The sequence below is a fragment of the Malaclemys terrapin genome, chromosome 4 (genome assembly GCF_027887155.1).
Source record: "Malaclemys terrapin pileata isolate rMalTer1 chromosome 4, rMalTer1.hap1, whole genome shotgun sequence".
Lineage (NCBI taxonomy): Eukaryota > Metazoa > Chordata > Testudines > Emydidae > Malaclemys > Malaclemys terrapin.
Genome location: NC_071508.1, coordinates 71069470 through 71093079, shown reverse-complemented (window position 1 = coordinate 71093079; position 23610 = coordinate 71069470). Strand labels below are relative to the sequence as shown.

General features: G+C 41.0%; 1 protein-coding gene across 6 annotated transcripts in view; it reads right to left on the bottom strand.

Moving 5' to 3' along the window:
* The window catches only part of PPFIA1 (PTPRF interacting protein alpha 1), a 93768-nt gene extending 71748 nt beyond the window's left edge, over window positions 1–22020 (bottom strand). For 3 of the 6 annotated variants that reach the window (XM_054025727.1, XM_054025726.1, XM_054025729.1), the window contains exons 1-2: window positions 20462–22019; window positions 18719–18982 (exon numbers count right to left, since the gene is read on the bottom strand). In XM_054025727.1, coding sequence (XP_053881702.1) covers window positions 18719–18982 — 264 coding nt within the window. In that variant the 5' untranslated portion in view covers window positions 20462–22019. Of the gene's footprint in view, window positions 1–18718; window positions 18983–20461 lie in introns of all 6 variants that reach the window. The other 3 variants (XM_054025723.1, XM_054025725.1, XM_054025728.1) reach the window with 2 other exon arrangements.
* Window positions 22021–23610: the final 1590 nt, after the last annotated feature.

Below are 23610 nucleotides of genomic sequence, written 5' to 3'. Positions count from 1 at the left end.
TCCCGCTGGCATAGAGCAGCTACACTAGAGATCTTACAGTAGCACAGCTGCATCAGTACAGCTGCGCCACTGTAAGCTCTCTGGGGAGACATAGCCTTAGCACTTTATCCTTAAAGATGCTACAGAACACTTCGGGAAAAGAGCACTTGAGATCTGTAGAAAGAAGTTTAACATCTTCTCTTTGTTAAGGCAAAACTTTAGGCCAGGAGTGGCAAACAGGATCTACTTATACCACACCTATACGTAAACATTGTGTCTACACCATACAATCCCAACCACAGCCTTGCAAAATGTTATCTCCCCTTCACTTGTGCCCTGAGGATTCCTTCTGAGATACTGCCTTCACTTACCCTTCACAAAGCCCTGGAGACCACTGCCATGTTTGCCACCAGGCTGCTGACATTCCTTATGGCAAGAAGATACCCTAGTGCTCCTCTACTGATACAACCTTCAAAATATATCTTTGAAATAAGGCATACTTAATCTCAAGGTACACATGCACCTCTCTTCATATCAGTCACAGCTCTCCCAGGCTGATCCAGCTAATCCCTGCATCACTTTGTTCGATATAGCTGAAAAGTGAAGACAGCTGGTGTGCATGCAGGTAATTGCTGGAATTCAAATCTGTGGGTCCCAACAAAATCAATGGCATATTCTCCTAGTCCTTCCTCATGTCTACTTATTGTTGATTCATAGATTTTAGAGACTATAAGGGACCATTAGATCATCTAATCTGACCTCCTATATAACAGGCCTGATAAATTCACCCACTTACTACTGTACTGAGCCTAGTACCTTGTGGATGAGTAAAGTCTCTCAAAGGCATCCAATCATTGGGCAAACTTAACTCTGCATTAATGAAGTTTTTAGGTATAAAGACACATAAGATGCAGTCTGAGCATTTCATAAAGATATACAAGAAGGAAAAACTTGAATTTCTAGAAAAACAATTTAACTACAATATTTTGAGTATAGGTCTAAAGAAATTATAGAACAAATACAATCACTTCTCTACAATCCTCCTCTCTCCCCACACTTTAAAAAGTGGAATTAGGAGGGAGGTGGGGGTAATTTCTAGACATTACTCAACTCTATTGCTTCTAATGTGCAGTAAAAATCAACGGAGAAGATTTAGTCCCCTCCTCATGTGACTAGGAAAGCCCACAGAATATGCTGGCTCACCAATATACTTAAAATTTCTTTACTGGTACATCCATTCATATGATGGATACAAGCTTATTTTCATCATGCTCTTTTATTAGAAGCCAAGCCTCTGTCTTTAAGCAAACATGACTAAATCACAAATATTTTTAAGTCACTACAACTTACATTATTTTACACCTATAAAACAAATCAAATTCAAATGTTCTAGAATGACAGACTCAAGGGTCAAAGACCTCATATTCATCTGAATGGACAATACTTTACTGCAGAAGCTTCATTTATCCAAAAAGATATCAAAGATTAAAATATGTCTATATTTGGGAACAACAAATATTTCTTAACAGTATTAATCCTTTGTGAATCCTTTGTGAATGAAAACGTGAAGCTCGATTGAAAATGGCTTATTCAGATTGTTCTCCCTCACTGAACAGCCTTCTTAAAGTAATACTTTCAAATGCTGGCAGCAACTTACAGCCAAATGCTAGCAAACAAGAAGAACATCACAAACAAGAAAGGATTCTTCTCAACTTGAATATTTATTCATAAACAGGTGGTAGAGCTCATCCCTCCATCATATGGCTGCAATTGTTACTTCGTGTATTATGCAACATATTTTACTTTAGCTGCTCTTGGCTGGACAGCATATTTCCACTAAAAGTGTACCTACAGTACACACAAAGACTTATTATGAACATAATATCCTATTGAATCTGAACAAAAAGAAAAATGTTTTTAAAAGCAAATACTAAATTTAATTGCTAAAAAAAGTATAAACCATAATTTTACAGTGCATGACTTCTAATTGAATTACACACAACTATTGTGACCTGGTAAACAGCATTAGTGGGTGTCCTAGACAATACAGAATTTTCCTCAAACTACAGGAGATTAAGGACGAACAAAGAATATTTGTAGTTAATATAGGAATAGAGTCTTATAATGCTCTGCATTTGACTCTTCAGTGGCATTGGGTCTAAACTGCTCATGAACACAGATGCATTTCTTATTACCACCTTAAATTAATGAAGTCTAACACTCTTCGGGACTAAAGAATCTTTCCAGGATTTCACAATAAGAACATTCAGAATCTTCACCATCCCCCAATCATGTTTTGATTGGCAACTGATACTGCACGACTTCTCAGAGATGCCTAAAGCTACAACTATCTATGGAGCTCATGTCAGTGAAGAAACTCCCACACCTACTTTTTCCTCATCCCTCACCACCATTATGGCAAAGAATACACTTTTAGTTTAATTAGAAAAGAAAAATCCTGTGCCACCAGTTTGACATGGTATGAGGCAAATCCATCTAAATTTCAATGACATCTTTGAGAAGTTTTCTTAAGAACGTTCCCCTACTCCTTCCCTCTCCCCGCAAAAAACTGACTGAGATCCTCTAGGATCCCACACATGCTGGGATATAACAGAGAAAGAGAGAGAGACTGTCTGTGTGGAGGGGTGAGGGTGGGTGGTATGCATGGCTCCTGTCCCCAGAATTCTACGTATATTTACATTTGTGAAAATTTAATGAGAATTCAGCATTTCTGCTGGGACCTCACATTATAGGACTGACCAAAAGCAATGCATTCTGAAAGACCAAATACTCTGAAATCAAACATTACTGAATTGCTGTTTGCCCAAAGGAACTTACAAGTATTTTTCTGTTTGTAAAGTACCAAGCATACTTTCTATTCAAAATCAATAAATAATGGTAGAATTCTTGTCAACTTGCATTTCAGTATTAAATACATTTTTAGACTTTCTATAGCGTTAAGATTTGTCTGCAATTCAACGTTTATAAGACAATTAGTCACTACATGGGTATTTAATATCTAGTTTTTACTGACACCAAATCTAGATATGCTTGCAAGAACAGATGCTGGTCACAACATATTCTGCATAATAGTTTCAATGGAATGATGTTCCTGTTTGTGAAATCTGTGAGAAGCAGCTGAGGCACTGCCCTGACCCACACAGTCATTCATCTTTGCCTCCGGCTGGCAGATTTACCTCTATGGCAGTGGTTCTCAAACTTTTTTACTGGTGACCCCTTTCATATAGCAAGCCTCTGAGTGTGACTCCCCTTATAAATGAAGAACACGTTTTCATATATTTAACACCATTATAAATGCTAGAGGCAAAGCGGGGTTTGGGGTGGAGGCTGACAGCTCACGACCCCACACGTAATAGCCTTGTGACCCCTTGAGGGGTCCCAACCCCCAGTTTGAGAACCCCTGGTCTATGGCTAGCAGTTGTATAGCAAATTTTTCAAACTGTGTTAAAGGGGAGTGTTTTGGGAACATCTGTAGGAGGTTAACCAAGCCACACGTTAGGCAAGTGTCAACAAGAATTCCCCCCCACCCCCCATCCATCAGTGCTCTCATATAATTTTTTTTGCCAAGTGACGAACAGCGTGGTTTTATAATTCCAAACTTGCTCAAGCAGGTAGTGCTCAATAAGGACAGATACCTGTAACAAGTCTACCAGCATATGAGAGAGAACTAAAGTTATGAGTGCTTAAATTTTTCATTTTATGTTTATACTATATTGTATACAGGGAGTAATATTAGTTATCCAAGTTTATTTGGCAGTTAAGAACTTGGCATTCACTCTGAGCAAAGTAAAATAGCTCATTTTATTGATCTACGACGTAAGTGTACCCTAGGGTTAATAGCTATGGGAACTGTAACAAACACTGGGAAGTTCAAGAATTTGTTAGAAGTAATTTTGAAAAATATGCTTTAAACCAACTCTGCTAATATAAAAGAATCTTAGCAATCTTAAACCTGTAACTTGATTTCTCATTTGTTGTATGCCACAGTTCTAAACGTGAAGATAAACGTCTTCATAACAGATATTTACAAGACCTTTTGGTACAGTTATCTAATAAAGTAATTCAAGAAAATGATGTCAAGAATTTCCCCAATGCATGCCTCTCTTCCCAAAATTACTAATACTTACTTTAAAACATAGTTAAGAATTTAATTTCTATTATATAAACAAAACAAAAAAAAGCTAATTTCTATTATACAAGCTAAAAACATATTTAGTTTCAAAGTCAGCCATTGTGAAGTTAAATGCTGTATTTATAGTTGCCTACGAAATTTTAATTCTGTTCCCTTGTGCATACAATTTGTGCACTACACAAGGAACGGTCCTGTGAAAAATACTTAGTATGTGATCTTGTCATTAAAGCTATATCATAGTGCATATGTACAAAGGGGCTGAATTAAAATTGTATAAGTCTGGCATTTCTTAACTTTCAACTGCTTGACTTCACAACCAAAATAACTTTTTAATGTATGTTTGTTTGCAGTTTCCCTTTTTTAAAAAATGTCTAAAATAAACTGTATTATGTATAATTATCAGCTCCCACAATCATAGGTCATCATGGTTTGAAATCTGTACCTTCAGCACTGCACAACAGAATACCACCACTTGGGCTACAGGACTAACTCTATTAGGTGGTTGGAGGAGAAGATTATCATCACAAGAGAGTGGAGGGGGGCTAATCGTCTCCCTGTAAAACTGCTATACCAGTTCCCACACCTTAAAATTGTCATGAGAATCTTTTATAATGGAAAATGTTAGACAACCTAAATATAAGTGTCACTACCACCTCCTCCTGCGATTAAGTAAAGGAATTTTCAACTGTGCCCCTCCTCTACCCCAACTACCATGAATTTTGACTCTACATCACTGTCCTGTCCTGTAAAATAGTGGGTCTTCAATGGATGTGTGAAAGGTAGGTAAAGGGTCATGTGACCTGTATGTAACTAGAAGTCGGAGTATCTGTGTATAGATTCAGGGCACCAAGGGAAGGTCAGAGTTAAGGTTCCTCTTCAAAACTAAAAGGTATCCTTAACAAATTCGCTTGTCTACTCACATTTAAATTAAAATCATGGATTGAGAGTGCTATGCCAAAGCAGTGCCAGTATTACAGGAGTTCAATGTTCATACTTCCCTCCTGAAGATAAATTCACAGTGGGGAACGTAGACTTCTTGTGCAGTGCAGGAGGAAAGGAGCCAAATTTTATTTTTATTTTTTGCTTCTTTACTCTTAACATCTACTACTAACATCTGTACACATTAGTGGCAAGTAAAATAGAATATTCTGATTAGTTACCCACTGGATGATTTGTCAAGAGTTTACTGAATATCCTTAATGTAGCATTTACGTTCTCAATCAGGATATTTATTCTTGCTACAATTGGTGGGGAAGACATTTCTCAGACTTGTGTGCATTCATTTTTGTTGTTACTGAAGTATACTATAGCACTTTATTCAGGACTGGTATCAGCATTTTCTACAAACCCCCCCTACACACACGCACGCTTGGCCACCAGATATGCAACTTCCATGAAAAATTACATTGCGTGGTTGGCGCCATTAGCTGCTACACAGGTTAATGTTATTCTGCTATCTCTAGTTTTATACAAAAAATTGTTTGTCTATTCTCACATGCTCATTTGATACAGACTAGATAAACAGCACCTGCATTTTTCAGTCCAACAGCCGCAACATTCATTTTAACAAACAACTATCATTATTAACAAGCTATTTAAGTAGGTTAGGATGATATGTTCAGAGGGGGCAGAATTGTTCCATATCTGCATAAGATGCGGGGGAGAGGGGGTTTCACTTCCGCCAAAATACCTGATGATGGCCATTATCCAGCACAAGATACTGGACTAAATGGATAACAAGTCTGATACAGTATGGTCATTCGTATGTTCTTATGACTTTTGTTGAAATGTTTGTAACTTCAGTTACCACTTCCATGCCTGCTTTGCTGAAAAGTGATTTTGTTTATTATACTAATAGACAGACCCTGATGGGCAAGTCTGTTAAACAAATGAGTCTGGAAAGTGGTTTAATTACCAAAAAGTGCCATCTGGCAGGAAAAAGGGGCCGTAAAGTGGGATCCTTAAAGGTAATTTATGTCTACTTTAAGGCCCTTTTACACTGCCAGAACTATGTAACAAGACCCTAGGTCTTGTCTACATAGGATAGTTTTACCATTTATACTGATATAGTTACACCAGCATAACCCTCACTCTCTTGTGCAGATACTCTTATTCCAGTTTAAGAGTGGCTTTTTTTCTGTTTAGCTAAATGCCTTCCCAAGCAACATCCAGCTAAACCTAATTTTGTTCTAAAGTGGCTTTTTCCAATTGACCACACTGGGATTTATACCTGTTATAACGATATTAATTTAAATTCACATCTTCAATTATAACAGTGGTTCTCAAACTCTTGTACTGGTGACCCCTTTCATATAGCAAGCTTTTGAGTGCAAGCCCCCCCCCCCAAATTAAAAACACTTTTTTATATATTTACAACAATTATAAATGCTGGAGGCAAAGCGGGATTTGGGGTGGAGGCCGACAGCTCACGACTCCCCATGTAATAACGTCACGACCCTTTAAGGGGTCCCGGTCCCCAGTTTGAGAACCCCTGGATTATACTGAATAAAAAGCTCTAAATACAGACAAGGCGTTAGTGTAAATGACAATCAGGGCTCTGCGTTTAGAAGCCTCCTCCAAAGAGCTCATACTGAAAGTGTGACAGTCACTCTTCTGCAAGTGAATCACCTTTACCACCATGATCAGAAATTCCATTAGTAATTACAATGTTCTTTATAATTGTTAATTACAAATTACTACCTTGTGAGCTTTTAAACTATGAGACAAGAAAGTGGGTGCAGTTGTCTAAACATTTGACCTCAAATTATACTAAACAGTACTAAGTATTTTCCCAATTCCTACAGCCTACTTAGAACATGGAGACATATTGATATTGCACATCTAAATGGTGAATCAAGTCTTAGAATTTTCACTTCCTACTTTGGAAGCAAAAACTAATTGTATTGAGGAGTATAGAACAAAAAAGGCTCAAGTTTCAGAAGATGGCATTGTTGAACCCCACCCATAAAATACATTTTGAAGGCTAGCATAAACTGCTCTAAGGGAATAAAAAAAATCTATAGTTACACTTGCCTGCCTGATGTCTGACATGTTTATAGTTGCATACAACACCAAGAGGAAAAAATTAGTGTAAATGAAAACTTTGTAGTTTTCAAAGCATTTTCTGTGGATTTTTTTAAAATCACCTTTGATTGCCAACATGCAAAAATACAACTCCAGAGTTATCACCATACAAAATACTTTTCATAAAAATAAGAACCCATAATATCCCAAAGCAGTTTTTGAACTTAGATATACAAAAATAACTACATCAAGCACTAAAACTGTTACAGTGAAAAACAATCTACAACAATACAAAAATTAGGACAAACAAGTGAAAAAGTTCTGTGATACTCTGGTATCTCAGAATAGCACCAGGGAAGCCCCATGTTCACCACTGATATGATTATGATGTGTTTTGTGCAAAATATGCCTTATGAGATATCATTTAAGAAGTTTTGATTTGTTGAACATTAATACCTTTTGAATTGTGTGTGTTACCATTGTATCTGAAGTTGTGTTTTGCTATGTGTGTTACTGATATATGTTGTGAGGTTGGGAAATGCCCACAGCTAGCCTTTCAGTGGCAACAAAGGAGCACCTAAGACAGATTTACATCAGGACCAACCATGGCCCATTAATGGGAATCCAGGATTTTTCTAGCAGCTGGAAGAAAGTATAAAAGAGGGACAGTGACATCATCACTTGGCCTCTCTCCTCCCCCATCTCAACATCTGGAAGATCATCTGGAATACAAAGACTTTGAAGTGGGGAGATTGGTCCCAGCCTGAATGGGAATACAGCCTGTGTATTAAGAACTGTGAGCTGCCTGTAATATCTTTTAGGGTGAAAAAATGCTTGATTCAAATCTTGCTTAGTCTACAGAATTTAGACTGTAAATTTATTTTAGGTCTTATGTAACCAACTTTAATCTCTATGCCTGCTACTTATAATTACTTAAAATCTATCTTTCTGTAGTTAATAAATCTGTTTTATATTTTACCTTAAATAGCTTCTTCCTCTCAGGGAGATGCATTACCTATGGTGACCATAGAACCCTCACATCAGCATAGGTGGTGTCCACACTGAAGCGCTGTGATGGAGTAGCACCGGGGTAATCAACAGACGGACTGCTGTCCAAATACAGATTGCCAGACACTTTTCAGTGGACCCCAGGGGCAGAGGCAACGCAGGGACGGGCCATGCCGGGTCATGTGCCCCCCTCCCCCCCCAAATTGCTCTGGAGGATATGCCCAGAAGCGAAGAGGCAGCACTCCTCCTGGCAGCGGTGCTCTCAGTGTGCCTATATAGCACAAGGAGGGAGAAAGCAGCATGGCAGTTGGTTGAACTCCTCCCTGCCCCCTACATGGGGCCCTTCCCTGCTGCCGGAGTACCAGCGCTGACTGCTTTGAGGACCATCTACAGGTGAGAGGCAATGCATGGGACTCCAGCAACAGGGAAGGCGAAGCAGCCCATGTGCGGGGAGGAGGATGAGCTCGGTCAGTCACCCTGCTGCTTTCTCCCTCCCAGCGGACACACGGAAAGTGCCACTGCCAGGGGGAGTGCTGCCTCCTTGCTTCTGGGCATCCCAAAAAAATTGGGGGAGGGACGTGACCCCCCCAGAACCTTTCATTTGTGCCTTCATCCTGACTAGCTACAGCTACATGCTGCCTCTCCACATGGACTGAAGCAGTGTTGAGCCATGCTTGTGCTCCATGCAGTCCCTGGAGCCTCCAGTCCCAACCTGTCCCCTGAGCATATCCCACTCCAGTCTTGTGCCCCCCACCCCCAAACAGTCCCCAGATTCCACTACCCCTGGGCAGTCTCTGGAGTCCCCCACCCTGGCCTCATATCTTCTCCCCCTCCCGTTCAGGGCCAGTCCCCAGAGCCCTCTCTAGGCCCCTCCCCCACCAGCTTCTTTCCCTTCCCAGTCTGCCTAGAGTCACCAGCTTCTGCCACATCCTGGCCTCCCCACATCTCCCCAGGGCTGCTCTCTGGAGTCTCCTTGGTCCCTCCCACTACCCGGAGCCTCCTTCCTGACCCTCTGCTATCCCAGCACCCAAAGGATAGCTGGATCATAGTCCAATGGCTTCACCTCCTGTCTCCGAGCTTAAAAGTACTCAGTCATACCCTACTCTGTTGCCCAGATCCCAGCACATACCCATTCTTCTTCCCCCGCCTCATATTTGCTACTTGGCTTAATTGGGGGCACGAAGGAAAGTTTGGGGACAGGAGGGGAAGCAGCCACACCAGGCAGCTCAGGCCAGCCTTGTGCATCCTGTTTTCAATTTAGGGAAATAAGATCACCTTACGCTCTGGACAGGATGGGCGAGGAGCTGGCAGATGATTGGGAAGCTGGCTGGGGGTCTGGACCTTGAATATACTTTGACCAAGAAATCTGAACCTTGACAAAAAATAATTTGACTACCCCGCTGTGACATTTCAAGTATAGACAAATCCTCAGTCCTGCCTCAGTGCAGGGGACTGAACTAACTGACTTATCGAGGTCACTTCTCGTCTTGCATTTCTATGATTCTGAGAGTCACTGAAGGGAGCAGGAGGATCCCAACGAATTCTTCCCCAAGATCAACAATGGAACTCAGTGGTTGACTGTTCTGAGCTATTTGAAATGACCTATTCGGTTTTGAAGCTTCAGCAACGGTATCAATCTCTGCTTACAAAACAAAAATAAAACAAACTTGGAAAACTGATTCATTTTAACATGATTTATTAGTACTCTTTTTTGACCTTGAACTGTACTGCAAACACATGACAATGACTTATATTAAGGCTCTAATACCTGCCTTTCTGTGGAAAAACATTTTTCAAAGAGAAAAAGAGGAAAGAATTAATTCCATTTAGCATTCTTCAGTGGGATCCATTTAACCCTCTTTTAAAATTCTATTGTACTGGAAAAGATGGGTGAATGGTCCACCCCAAATAAATATTTTATTATGAAAAAGTTTTCATTCAAAATCAGGTGAAAATTAAACTTCAGTGTTTAATGATGGATCATTTAAACTTAGACAACCATTCCCAGCACATTATATTAAAAGTGAAGTGACCTAATTTAGAATGGAGTAAAATAATTAAATCCTTCCTCTTCAGTCAGGAATTGTCTTTATATGTCTTGCAGTCCTGAGCACAGTGCCAATAAGTAAATATTAATTCAGTGCAGGTACTGAGCATTCTGAATGACTTATCCGTTAAGCCACTAGCCTCTCTTCATTCAAATCCCTCTGCAAAACTCAGTTGTTCCATGATATTTACAAGTAATTACAACTAATTAAACTGAGGAAAAATTGTGTGAATGAAGTGCATTTATTTAAAAATATGCACAAAAATATGAACATAAAGGCCGTACCGGGTCAGACCAAAGGTCCATGTAGCCCAGTATCCTGTCTTCCGACAGTGGCCAATGCCAGGTGCCCCAGAGGGAGTGAACCTAACAGGCAATGATCAAGTGATCTCTCTCCTGCCATCCATCTCCATCCTCTGACAGACAGAGGCTAGGGACACCATTCCTTACCCATCCTGGCTAATAGCCATTAATGGACTTAAATTCATGGAGGTTATCCAGTTCTCTTTTAAACGCTGTTATAGTCCTAGCCTTCACAACCTTCTCAGGTAAGGAGTTCCACAAGTTGACTGTGCGCTGCATGAAGAAGAACTTCCTTTTATTGGTTTTAAACCTGCTGCCTATTAATTTAATTTGATGACCCCTAGTTCTTGTATTATGGGAACAAGTAAATAACTTTTCCTTATCCACTTTCTCCACATCACTCATGATTTTATATACCTCTATCATATCCCCCCTTAGTCTCCTCTTTTCCAAGCTGAAGAGTCCTAGCCTCTTTAATCTCTCCTCATATGGGACCCGTTCCAAACCCTTAATTATTTTAGTTGCCCTTTTCTGAACCTTTTCTAGTGCCAGTATATCTTTTTTGAGATGAGGAGACCACAACTGTACGCAGTATTCGAGATGAGGACGTACCATCGATTTATATAAGGGCAATAATATATTCTCAGTCTTATTCTCTATCCCCTTTTTAATGATTCCTAACATCCTGTTTGCTTTTTTGACTGCCTCTGCACACTGCGTGGACATTTTCAGAGAACTATCCACAATGACTCCAAGATCTTTTTCCTGACTTGTTGTAGCTAAATTAGCCCCCATCATATTGTATGTATAGTTGGGGTTATTTTTTCCAATGTGCATTACTTTACATTTATCCACATTAAATTCCATTTGCCATTTTGTTGCCCAATCACTTCGTTTTATGAGATCTTTTTGAAGTTCTTCACAGTCTGCTTTGGACTTAACTATCTTTAGCAGTTTAGTATCATCTGCAAACTTTGCCACCTCACTTTTTACCCCTTTCTCCAGATCATTTATGAATAAGTTGAATAGGATCGGTCCTAGGACTGACCCTTGGGGAACACCACTAGTTACCCCTCTCCATTCTGAGAATTTACCATTTATTCCTGCCCTTTGTTCCCTGTCTTTTAACCAGTTCTCAATCCATAAAAGGACCTTCCCTTTTATCCCATGGCAGCTTAATTTACATAAGAGCCTTTGGTGAGGGACCTTGTCAAAGGTTTTCTGGAAATCTAAGTACACTATGTCCACTGGATCCCCCTTGTCCACATGTTTGTTGACCCCTTCAAAGAATTCTAATAGATTAGTAAGACACGATTTCCCTTTACAGAAACCATGTTGACTATTGCTCAACAGTTTATGTTTTTCTACGTGTCGGACAATTTTATTCTTAACTATTGTTTCGACTAATTTGCCCGGTACAGATGTTAGACTTACCGGTCTGTAATTGCCGGGATCACCTCTAGAGCCCTTTTTAAATATTGGTGTTACATTAGCTAACTTCCAGTCATTGGGTACAGAAGCCGATTTAAAAGACAGGTTACAAACCTTATAGTTTACAGTTCCACAACTTCACATTTGAGTTCTTTCAGAACTCTTGGGTGAATGCCATCTGCTCCCGGTGACTTGTTAATGTTAAGTTTATCAATTAATTCCAAAACCTCCTCTTGTGACACTTCAATCCGTGACAGTTCCTCAGATTTGTCACCTACAAAAGCCAGCTGAGGTTTGAGAATCTCCCTAACATCCTCAGCCGTAAAGACTGAAGCAAACAATCCATTTAGTTTCTCCGCAATGACTTTATCGTCTTTAAGCGCTCCTTTTGTATCTTGATCATCAAGGGGCCCCACTGGTTGTTTAGCAGGCTTCCTGCTTCTGATGTACTTAAACATTTTGTTATTACCTTTGGAGTTTTTGGCTAGCCGTTCCTTCAAACTCCTCTTTGGCTTTTCTTATTACATTCTTGCACTTAATTTGGCAGCATTTATGCTCCTTTCTATTTGCCTCACTAGGATTTGACTTCCACTTTTTAAAGGAAGTCTTTTTATCTCTCACTGCTTCTTTTACATGGTTGTTAAACCACGGTGGCTCTTTTTTAGTTCTTTTACTGTGTTTCTTAATTTGGGGTATACATTGAAGTTGGGCCTCTATTATGGTGTCTTTAAAAAGTGCCCATGCAGCTTGCAGGGATTTCACTTTAGTCACTGTACCTTTTAACTTCTGTTTAACTAACCCCCTCATTTTTGCATAGTTCCCCCTTTTGAAATTAAATGCCACAGTGTTGGGCTGTTGAGATGGTCTTCCCACCACAGGGATGTTGAACGCTATTGTATTATGATCACTATTTCCATGCGGTCCTGCTATAGTTACCTCTTGGACAGCTCCTGCGCTCCACTCAGGACTAAATCTAGAGTTGCCTCTCCCCTTGTGGGTTCCTGTACCAGCTGCTCCATGAAGCAGTCATTTAAAGTATTGAGAAATTTTATCTCTGCATTTCGTCCTGAAGTGAAATGTTCCCAGTCAATATGGGGATAACTGAAATCCCCCACTATTATTGAGTTCTTAATTTTGATAGCCTCTCTAATTTCCCTTAGCATTTCATCATCACTATCACCATCCTGGTCAGGTGGTTGATAATAGATCCCTAATGTTATATTTTTATTAGAGCATGAAATTTCTATCCATAGAGATTCTATGGAACATGCGGATTTGCTTAAGATTTTTACTTCATTTGATTGTACATTTTCTTTCACATATAGTGCCACTCCCCCCCCCCCCCCCCCGAAATTCTGCATACTTTAACCATAGCCCTCTCCCCTACAACACACTTAGCCTGCAGGCTAAGATGAGAGGTAGCATGCTATCTTCCTATGCATTTGTACAGGATCTAGCATACTGGGGCCCGTATCCCAACTGGAACCTCTACATAACACCTCTAAAGAAATAAATAAATAAAAAGGAAGGCTCAGTCATCTTTCAAAGCTGCATCTAAACTAAGCCTCTTCTAAAAGTCTCTCACTAGATAAACTAAACATTTGGATTGCTATCTCCAAAATTTCCCACTTACAAACTGCCTAACACATCACTTGAAAAAACAAAGCCTGAGGACAATTTCAGGTTATTTTTTAAAATGTATCTGTATTTGAGGATTTAACACATCAGGATAACACTGAAGTTAATTCACAAACATAAAATGCTCAACACTTTAAAATCAAATTTAACTAACAGGGGTTTTTAAATAAGAATGATAAATCAATTTGAAAATGAATAAAGGGCACAATACCGTCAGTCATATACAATCAATGAAAATCTGCTCATCTATTGGTTACAGATGGATTTTGCTTTTTAATAGGAAGAAACCACTAAAATAAACCCGTTAGGATTTGCACAAATTTATTTAAATTAGGGTAACTGAGCAGTCAAACCAAATGCTACAGACTAAAGTAACATATAGACGTCCTGAACATTCTCAAGCAGAGCCTGGAGTAGCTCAAATGTCTACTAAAGATCCCAGAAGGTAGTTCTGAAACTGCTCATCTGCCCCAAGGACACTCTGACACATGGTCCTGCAAGGCTACATTCCGTCACCCCTTCTGCTCTATGTGGAAAGCTGGAAACCATTAGGAGAATTAGTGAGGCATTATGAACAGTAGAGATTCTCAATATGCAGACAGTACTCTGATTCCCACATCTCCTTCAACCCAATCAATAAAGCTGTAAACAAATCTATCCAGTGCTTAAGAGACTGGGGCTTCAATGAGGTTTAACTGATGGAGGGAAGCAATTGGAAGAGTCAGCAGTTTATTTTTATCACCTTGATTTAGGGACTTTGCCTGTTTTGGCACACGTTTGCACAATCAGGGAATCTCATAAGACTTCTGTTGCTTCTGGATAACTAACTCACAGCTTTGACCAAAAGCTTTTGTTTTTAAATTTGATAGTCATAAGTTTGCTATCAAATGCAGACCTTGCTACAGTAATAGGTACAGCCTGGGCCACCTCAAGAGCGGATTGTTTTAATAAGCTCTACATAGGGCTATACCCAAAGATCCGTAGGAAACTTCAGCTGCTGAAAAACATGTCACTTAACTAATAGTACTTCCCACAGAGAGTACATTACATTTGTGTTCATCATATCTGAGTGCGATTAAAGATGTTGTTTCTAATCTATAAAACTCTAGATTATTTAAATTCAGGATACTCCTTGACAACACAAAGAAAATCAACTGTTGCTGAAAATGTTAATAATTATAAAGATGAGACAACGGAATCCTGGCAGTTGCAACATAAGTAATCACTGTAAATTATGCTCTAAAAAAGGTCTTAAGATTAAATGTTCAATGTGGTTTTGTAAGAATCTCATCTGATGTACCTGTTCATGTTCTCCCAATGAATGTAATTAAACCAAAAATGGATTATGTATGTTCACTATATGGTTTGAGAAAGATGTTTATATAGTTACCTGAATATTTTTTTATTACCACAACTGCACCTGAACTCTCACTTGAATATCATTTGCAACCACTCACAATCAATATTTATACCTCCAAAAGTGCTAAAATGTGGAAATAAAAAATGGTACAGCAAAGATCGTGGATCAGGGTCTTAATTAAAATAAAATACTACAAACTGTTACCATAATAAAACCAAACCCATAAGCAGCTTTTCTCCTTATTCAAACTCTGCATTCCACTAGAAGCTCAAAGATGCATACGCACAATGCAGTTCTTATTCCTGACTTACATAAACTTGATTTTTTGAAATAAAGAAATTTTGAACAAGATTATCATCAATACAGAAGATAAATGATTCCATGCTATAATACTATTGTTTTTATACCATGCAAGATGGTGAGTCAAAAAATAGAGTCTGTGTTAGCACACCTTTTAATAATATAAATGAATATCCAGAAATATCTGTTTCTATATTGTTTAGCATAAAGTTTGTTTTAGCAACATCTAGAATGTGTGTAAAACACACATGCTGCGATTGTCACCTCTGCACAAGTTGCTATGCATGCCAGTTATATTTTTCCCCTTTTATTTTTGGCAAATATTTGTGTTCATGTAAATTAAAGTTAATATAGAACTAACCTGAGCCACCAGTAGTGTTAGCAAAGTTACAAAAGCTTCCATACACTGTTCATACGTTAAGTGCACCCTACTAGTTCAGAATACATGTGATGGTTATAGTCTACAGTCAAGTGAAGAGGAAGGGCAGCTCCGTTCTCCTATGAAGGAAGCATTGCTCTGGGCAACAGAGAGTGAAGTTGACCAAGACTACGTATCAGTCAATCTACTTCAGTTAGAATGAGTTCTATAGGCAACACATCCAAATTTAGTTAAAAAAAAAAAAAAAAAACCACTGAACCACCATTTTTATATTTCTTCCTTTATTTTAGTAGCCTACATATTTGTCACTGCATTCCATTAGCTATCACAGGTCTTTCAGTAACTGATGGGACTACTGTACTAGAAGAATATTAGCTCTCTCTGGTATGTGTCTGACATACAAGACAATTTTATGAATTTATAAACAGTACCATTTATAAATAGACGAACTGACTGAACTGTGATCCTACAGTTGAACCTGCACAGGTGGACTCCCTGAACCTATGCAGAGCCAATCAAAGATTCAGTGCCTTGATTAATAAACCAGAGTACAACAACAAAATGTATTACTGCTACAAATACAGTTGCCCCAGCTATCTTGCATTTCTTCTTTCACACAAACACAGCTCTGGAGTCTTCATAAATAGTTGAAATACCAGTTCATTCCACTGTATAATAAACCTAAATATTACCTGAACATATGGAAAGAGGAAGTATGCATATGGACTACTGAAAAAATAATAATAGTATAAATATAAAAATAATAATAGGTTCAGTAGGGCAGTAGTTTTCAAACTTTTTTTCTGGCAACCCAGTTGAAGAAAATTGTTGATGCTGAAAATGGGGATAAGGGGTTTGGGGCGAGGAAGGGACTCAGAGCTGGGGCAGAGGTGTGGGTGTGAGGGCTGCAGGATGGGGCCGGGAATGAGGGGTTTGGAGTGCAGGAAGGGGGTCTGGGTTGGAGGGGAGGGGGGGAGATCAGGGCTGGGGCAGAGAACTGGGGGTGCGGGCTTACCTCGGACGGCTCCCAGTCAGCATCTGTCCTGCCTGTCCTGGCACCGCAGACACTGAGCCCCGGAAGCGGCCAGCAGCAGGTCCAGCTCCTAGGCGGAGGTGCGCAAGCGGCTCCACATGGCTCTTGTCCGCAGGTTCCCGGCCAATGGGAGTGCGGAGCTGGTGCTCGGGGCGGGCGCTGTGTGCGGAGCCCCATGGCCCCCCCGCCTAGGAGCCAGACCTGCTGCTGGCTGCTTCCAGGGCGCAGCGCGGTGTCGGAACAGTTAGTGCCTAGCCTGCCTTCACCTGGCAGCACCGCCGACGGTACTTTTAACAGCCCAGTTGGCGGTTCTGACCAGAGCCACCGCGACCCAGTGCCTTACATTCTGCGACCCGGTACTGGGTTGTGCAGTTTGAAAACCACTGCACTAGGGCAAAATACACAAAGTAACAAATACAAATAAAGCTATGACAAGTTCAAAAACCACTTTGAGAAAGATATGACCTACTCCTTAGTTAACATTTTGGTAATCATATGACTAAATAATTGACTTCTAAGTCAATTCTTATCAAATACTTCCTTCATTAAAAAAAAATACGCTGTATTCCTTTTATACATTTGGAGAAGAAAAGTGATTAAATTAGCTCTTTTTTTCACAAAAACACCTTAATGATAATGACATGTCTACAATGGGCCTGCTTCGGCCCGCTCCTGAAATCAATGAGCAAACAATGGGCCTATTGAGAGAAGGAAGTTTAAAGGAATGTTCAACCTGAAACAATGTCAGTTTATAAGAGTGAGTTAACAGTTTCAAATACCATGCCTGCCACAGTTTCCCCACCAATTTGTGTGGATTTACCCATTTTAAAAATGTTTCCCTCTCATTCTCTCCCCCATCCTCCACCCCACTATTCTGTGGAAAACACCACACATGTAACTGCAAAAGACTAGCATATTAAGAAACGGCAACTAACTTTGAGTGCCCAACTTGAGACACCTTGGGCATTATTTTCAAGAAGTGCTAAGCCCATGCAGTTCTTCCTGAATTCAATAGGACATAAAGGTAGATGCTAAGCTTTTCTGAAATTCAGGCATTGTCTCAAGTTGGACACCCAACATTTGGTCATTTGTGAAAGTTTTGGCCTCACTTTATTATTTCATTATACTGCTGTAGCATTACTATATTAGCATATATACATGACTATATATCTATATGGTATTGGATAAATTCCAGTGTAATTTGCCATATCATAGTGATTATATTTGTGATAGGAGGGTAGCTTAACTGGAAAGATGTAAAACTACTGTATTAGAGTGCACAAATAGTCATTGAATCTGTTCAAGAAGGTAGGTTTATTTAGAATAAATAAATACACTAGTGTGAGATTATCAATATATTCACAAGTAATGAGCAAGCAGGCATGCTGGAAAAAGTGCAAAGTCATGGAGAAAAGCTATGCACTGATTACTGTAGGGTTGCAGCTAAAGCACAGCAGCAGTGTTCCAAAAAAAAAAAAAAAAGGCTTTGCAGCTTATAAAATCTAAAGCACTAAGTACAAGCTACTGTTGTCTGACGGAAAGTCTCTTTTCTGGGGGGGTGAGCTAACCATCTTTGACTGTACCCCTTTAATTGGAAAAAAAGCAGTAAGGTGTATGAACACTGCTCGTCATTCCTGACCACACGCTACAATACCTATACATCACAGCACAGGATATATATATTCTTTGGTATTTTGCCTCCTACAGAGGCCAGCAGCTAATACTTCAGTGGAAGGCAAAAATCAAACCCAACCTCATAATGCAATTATTGACCTAAGTCAATTCTGCAGTGTTCTTAGACTTCTGCTCCGCCACGGCAACACAGTGCGCATTAACACAGTATCAGACCTAACCTTTCAAAGTTTGTTACACTTATTTTAAAAGATTTTGTGCTACATACAGTATTTCCTAGGTCTTAAATAAAAGCCACCAAAAAAGTCTACTTTCCTTCCAACAACCAACCTATATCTGGAATATTTTATTTCATTCACACATATTGTAAAGTATAAAAAAATAAAATACTAAGATTATTACAAGATGTATGCCATTCAAAGCATCCATACCTGTGGAAGTGCTGTATTGAGCTGTCTCTGCAAGGAATCTCTTTCATGACTGACTTCATGTAGCTTGCCCTGGGTCAATACTAGCGTTTCTTGAGTCTCTCTTAGTGTGTCCAGAAGTCGATCCCTTTCCTCCAACATGGATACCATTAACTGCTCAAAATGAGAATCAGCATCCGACTGTAAAGGAGAGCCTGAACCATGGCCTCCATTTCCTCCAGAGGGAATCTCTGCCTCGCTGATGGTTGGCATCACCTCACACATCATCTTGAAATAAAAAATTCAATGTAAAGTTATCAATAGTAACTAAAAAGTGCAAAGAGTACAAGTCCAAACAAAATGTCTGTAAACCAATATGCATAAGGACCCTTCCTATACTAGGAAAAACTAGCATCCATAATAAATCATCAATTTAGCTTCCCCAGTCATACCAACACTGGAGGCTGACATAACTTAGGTGTTTACCGCTGTTGTGTAATATTACAGAGATGCAGTGTACAATGAGCCAATTCATTGACGACTCAGTTTTTACAAATATTGGTGCAACTTCCCATTAAAGACCTTGTGATTTTCTTGCAAAGCTGTATTTCTATAGTACTACTTGTGACCTCATTTTCTAAGAGATTTATGTTTTTTCCTTTTTAAAATTGTTGCTAATACCTTCAAAAAGTATTGAAACCACACATAGACAACAAAAATGACAATCAATCATCTACTGTACTACAAAGCTATTTGGAAAGAGCAAAAGAGGATTCCCCCAAACTTGTGAAACTCTATTCTGACATCAAGACAGCTGAATTAATTCATGACAGAGCACCAGTACTTTGAGCTCATTATACTGGCCATACAACCTCTACTATAGCAGCTTGCTGCAAGAAAATGCAGTAGCACATTTCTGTTTCGGGATACAGCCATTGGAAAAATCAGACAGTTTAGCCCAGGGGAAATTAAAACCAAAGTTAAGGATGTGAAAGGACATTAAACCTCTCAGGTACTAGTATTAAAACAAAACCAACAAGGCTTCAACATGTGCCTACAGTACATTATAGGTTGTCACTGTAGAGGTCAATAGTAAAAGATGCCTGTAAAGAAAAACAGACTGAGGCACAGAAATTTAATAAAAATATGAGAGTATTTTTGTGCCATTATGCTTCATAAATGGTAAAAAGTAACAAAACCTTACAAGAGGAGTTCAAACTTGGAAGATCGTCAATTTAAGTAGAACCCTACAGCCCATTTTGAATGCTGAGCCATCATGATTTTGGAACAGAACTTGGAGAAACTTCTGTTCCTCAAATTTAAATGCAATGAAAATGAGAAAGCATTGTTAGTCAGCATTAGCACTGAGCCACTAAGACCTTCAGGAATTCTTGGGACAGAGTGTGCCTTAGCCTTCTTTACAAGCTTACAAGAATAAAAATCCATTTGCAAACACATACAAACAGAGAAGCAATCAATTTTCTTATAGGGGTTGAAAAAGTATATTGCACACTCTTCCCATGCTTTCAACTACTATATAATGAAAATAGACTTCATACTTCATCTGAACATCTAAATTAGTAAAAGTTTATTCTTCTCCAAATCTGAATAAATTTTGCATTTCAAAATTAATTCGAAGATATCTCACTCTTGGGAAGAAAGATTTTACAATGCATTTCAGAGATATTGTCTCAATAATTATATTTATATCTCTATATTTCATTTTAAACCATCAGAGGCCCTTTATTTTAAACACCACTAATTTACCTTGTTCGAAGAAACAAAATGGCTTGAAAACAGCCCCCAAAATTCCAGCAACCCCAGAACTTTCCTGTTCTTTTAGCAGCTTTGTGTGATCCCCAGACACCTTTCAGACTGTAGATTAGCCATCCACCTTGGGTACAATGTCCATTTACTAAACAACCCCCCACACAAAAGAATAAATAAAACTGCTGAGCAAAGAATAGGTCCAGGAGGAGCAGCAATGGTTTCAGCCGGCCTGTGAAGTCCCCAAGGCAAAAAAGAATGAGTGCAAACAAAGCAGTCTCAGCTTCCCTTCTCTCTACTGATGGCCCACAGTTCCTGCAACAGCCCAGGTGGGGGAAACATGTGCAAAGGCAAAGTCACTTCTATCCTGCTGGTGCAACAAGCTTCAACAGTGCATGGTTCAGAAATCCCTCTAAGGTCACAATCGCATTATTCAAAAGAGTAAAAATAGAAAAAAAGAGGGAATAGCTTTTCTTGTGGGGTATTTAGAAAAACTCTCTCTTTCCCCCCCTCTGTTAGTAACGGTAGGATCCTTTCCTTCCCTCGGTTTCCTGGGTCTTCTCTCACACATTTATAATCCCAGTGGTGGGTGCCGCTGGATGCTGTTTTGAAAGTCGGGAGGGGCTGTTGGGGTATTTGTACTTTGGGTTATTGTTCCATCCAATTACACTCACACCAATGACTCTTCAGAAGAGGCTCCGGCGCTGAGATGTCCTGATCCAGCCCAGTAAGCAGTCCTCTCTCTAAAACTAAACAACAGGGTATCCCACGAGGCGGGGGGAACAGGTAGGTCCCGGGACCTAGAGACTGACTAACTGGGGGAGAGATCGATGGTTTGGAACCGAGGTCCCTGCGATGTTGGGGTTGTTCTCCTCTCCCCAGAGGCCCCAACCTCTCAGGAGACTCGAGTTGCGAGAGTGGATTAGGAAGTAGATAGGAGGCTTTTCCCCTGCCGGAGGCCCCAGGGGAGCGCCGGCCTGGGGAAGGGCCCCTTTCCCGGAGGCCTCGCTCCCCTGAGCGGCTGGAGTAGTCTCGGCTCCCGGAAGCCTTAGCGAGGAGTCGGGCTGGGGCTTCCTGGGTCCCGGAGAAGGGAGCCGGACTTGCAGAGGGGGCCCGGCCGCCGGGGGCTGTTCTCTCTCCTGGTCCCCGGGGCAGAGGTTGTTCCTGGCGCTCGGATCTCTCTTGGCCTGGCCCGGCTCCGTCCGCCGCCACCTCCACGGTGGCCAGTGCGGGACTGGCCGAGGCCGGGTAGGTGCCGCTCCGTGCCCCGGCGGCGGCCTGGGCCCAACGATGTCCCCGCGGCCCTGGGGGCGGCAGCTGGGGTGGGCAGCCTTCTCTCCGTGCGGCCGGCCGGGCCCCGAACCCGCCGCTTCTAGTAGCGCCGACACCGCTGCCTCGCGTCCCCTCAGCCGCTACCGCTCGTCCCGGCGCCCTCCGCGGCTCGGGCCCAAATCAGTGCGGGTCCCAGAATGCACCGCGCGGCGCCAGGGGCTCACGGAGCCGCTGTCCCCTTTCCGGGTCTCCTCCACGTTGCGAGGTTGCAGGTTCGAGACTCTCCTCGTCCACCCCCGCCTCGCGGGCCCGGCCCGGCCCGGCCTGGAGCGCTCAGAACTGACGTGCCTCTGCTGCGTGCACAAACCGCGCTGCTGCCCTGCGCGGATGGGGGGAGCAGGGTTGTGCAGTCCGAGAGTCAGTAGTAGGGAGGGCTCAGGGCGGAGGTGGCATAGTCACTACGGGCGGGGCAGTGAGGGTGAACAACACTGATGTGTGGAAATGTCCCTGTTCATGCAGTACAGTGGCAAACGCTGATGTCTTCCCTCCAGCCACCGTGGGTGGCAAGCCAGTATATGCTAGGGCGTTAGAGGCACTGCCCTGAATCTGCCCGCTGTGCTGCTCACTGTTGGACATCGGCCGGGCTGCCGAAACCCACGGCAGCAAACCCCCACCTACTCCTTGTTCTCCAAACTGTTAGTTTTTATTTAAAATACTAAGGATCATCCTATACTTAAAAGTTGTACCAATATCACTATATCAGTTAAGGGGGTAATTTTTAATCAATATAGTTATATCAATAAAATCCCTAGTATGGATAAAGTTATGCCTTGGTGTATATAAAGGTGACTTATGGCACTTATTCCCTTTCCCATACATGAATAGCTATACTGGTATAAAGCACCTTTAAACCAGCATTAGTGCATGTACACTGGGGGCGGGGGGTGTACTGCTTTGACTATACCAAAACAGTTAAAGTGGGACAACTCTCTCGTGTAGACAAGCCCCTAAGGCTTTAGCTGTTACAGTTGTGAAGAAAACCTCAGAAACATGAACAGAGCTCTCTAAGTAACTCTGCAGACTGCCTGGAACAATAGTTCTGAGGGGCATGAACTGCCCAATTCATATGACTGAGGTTTAAAGGGTATGACTACACAGCAACTAGACACCTGCCATGGCTGGACCAGGCCAGCTGACTTGGGCTTGCAGGCCTCACATTGCTGTGTAGACTTCCTGGCTCAGGATCAGTCTAGGACCCTGTGAGGTGGAAGGGTCCCAGAGTTCAGGTTCCTGGCTGATCCTGGAAGTTTACACAGCAATGAAACAGCCCCACAGCCCGAGCCCCATGAGCCCAAGTTGGCTGGCATGGGCCAGCCAAACGTGTCTAGTTGCTGGGTAGACAAACCCAAAGTTGCTGGCTTAGTGATGATAATTTAAATGTCAACATTGTTAACTATTTTATTCCTCCTACCCTCCTTGGAGTCTACAAGAAATGATCCATAGATTACCAGGCCAGTAGGGATCTATATGATCATCTAGTCTGACCTTCTGTATAACACAGGCCATAGAACTTCCCCCAAATAATTCCTAGAGCATATCTTTTAGAAAAAACACCTAATCTTGACTTTAAAATTGCTAGTGATGGAGAACCTATCAAAACCCTTGTTCTAGTGGTTAATTACCCTCACTGTTTAAAAAGAACGTATACCTTATTTCCCTGTCTAAATTTGTCTAGCTTCCAGTTCCAGCCATCTGATCCTGTTACACCTTTCTCTGCTAAACTGAAGAGCACAGTATTAAATATTTGTTCCCCATAGACTGTCATCAAGTCACCCCTTAATCCTTAACCTTCTCTTGCTTCTTGAGTCTATCACTAT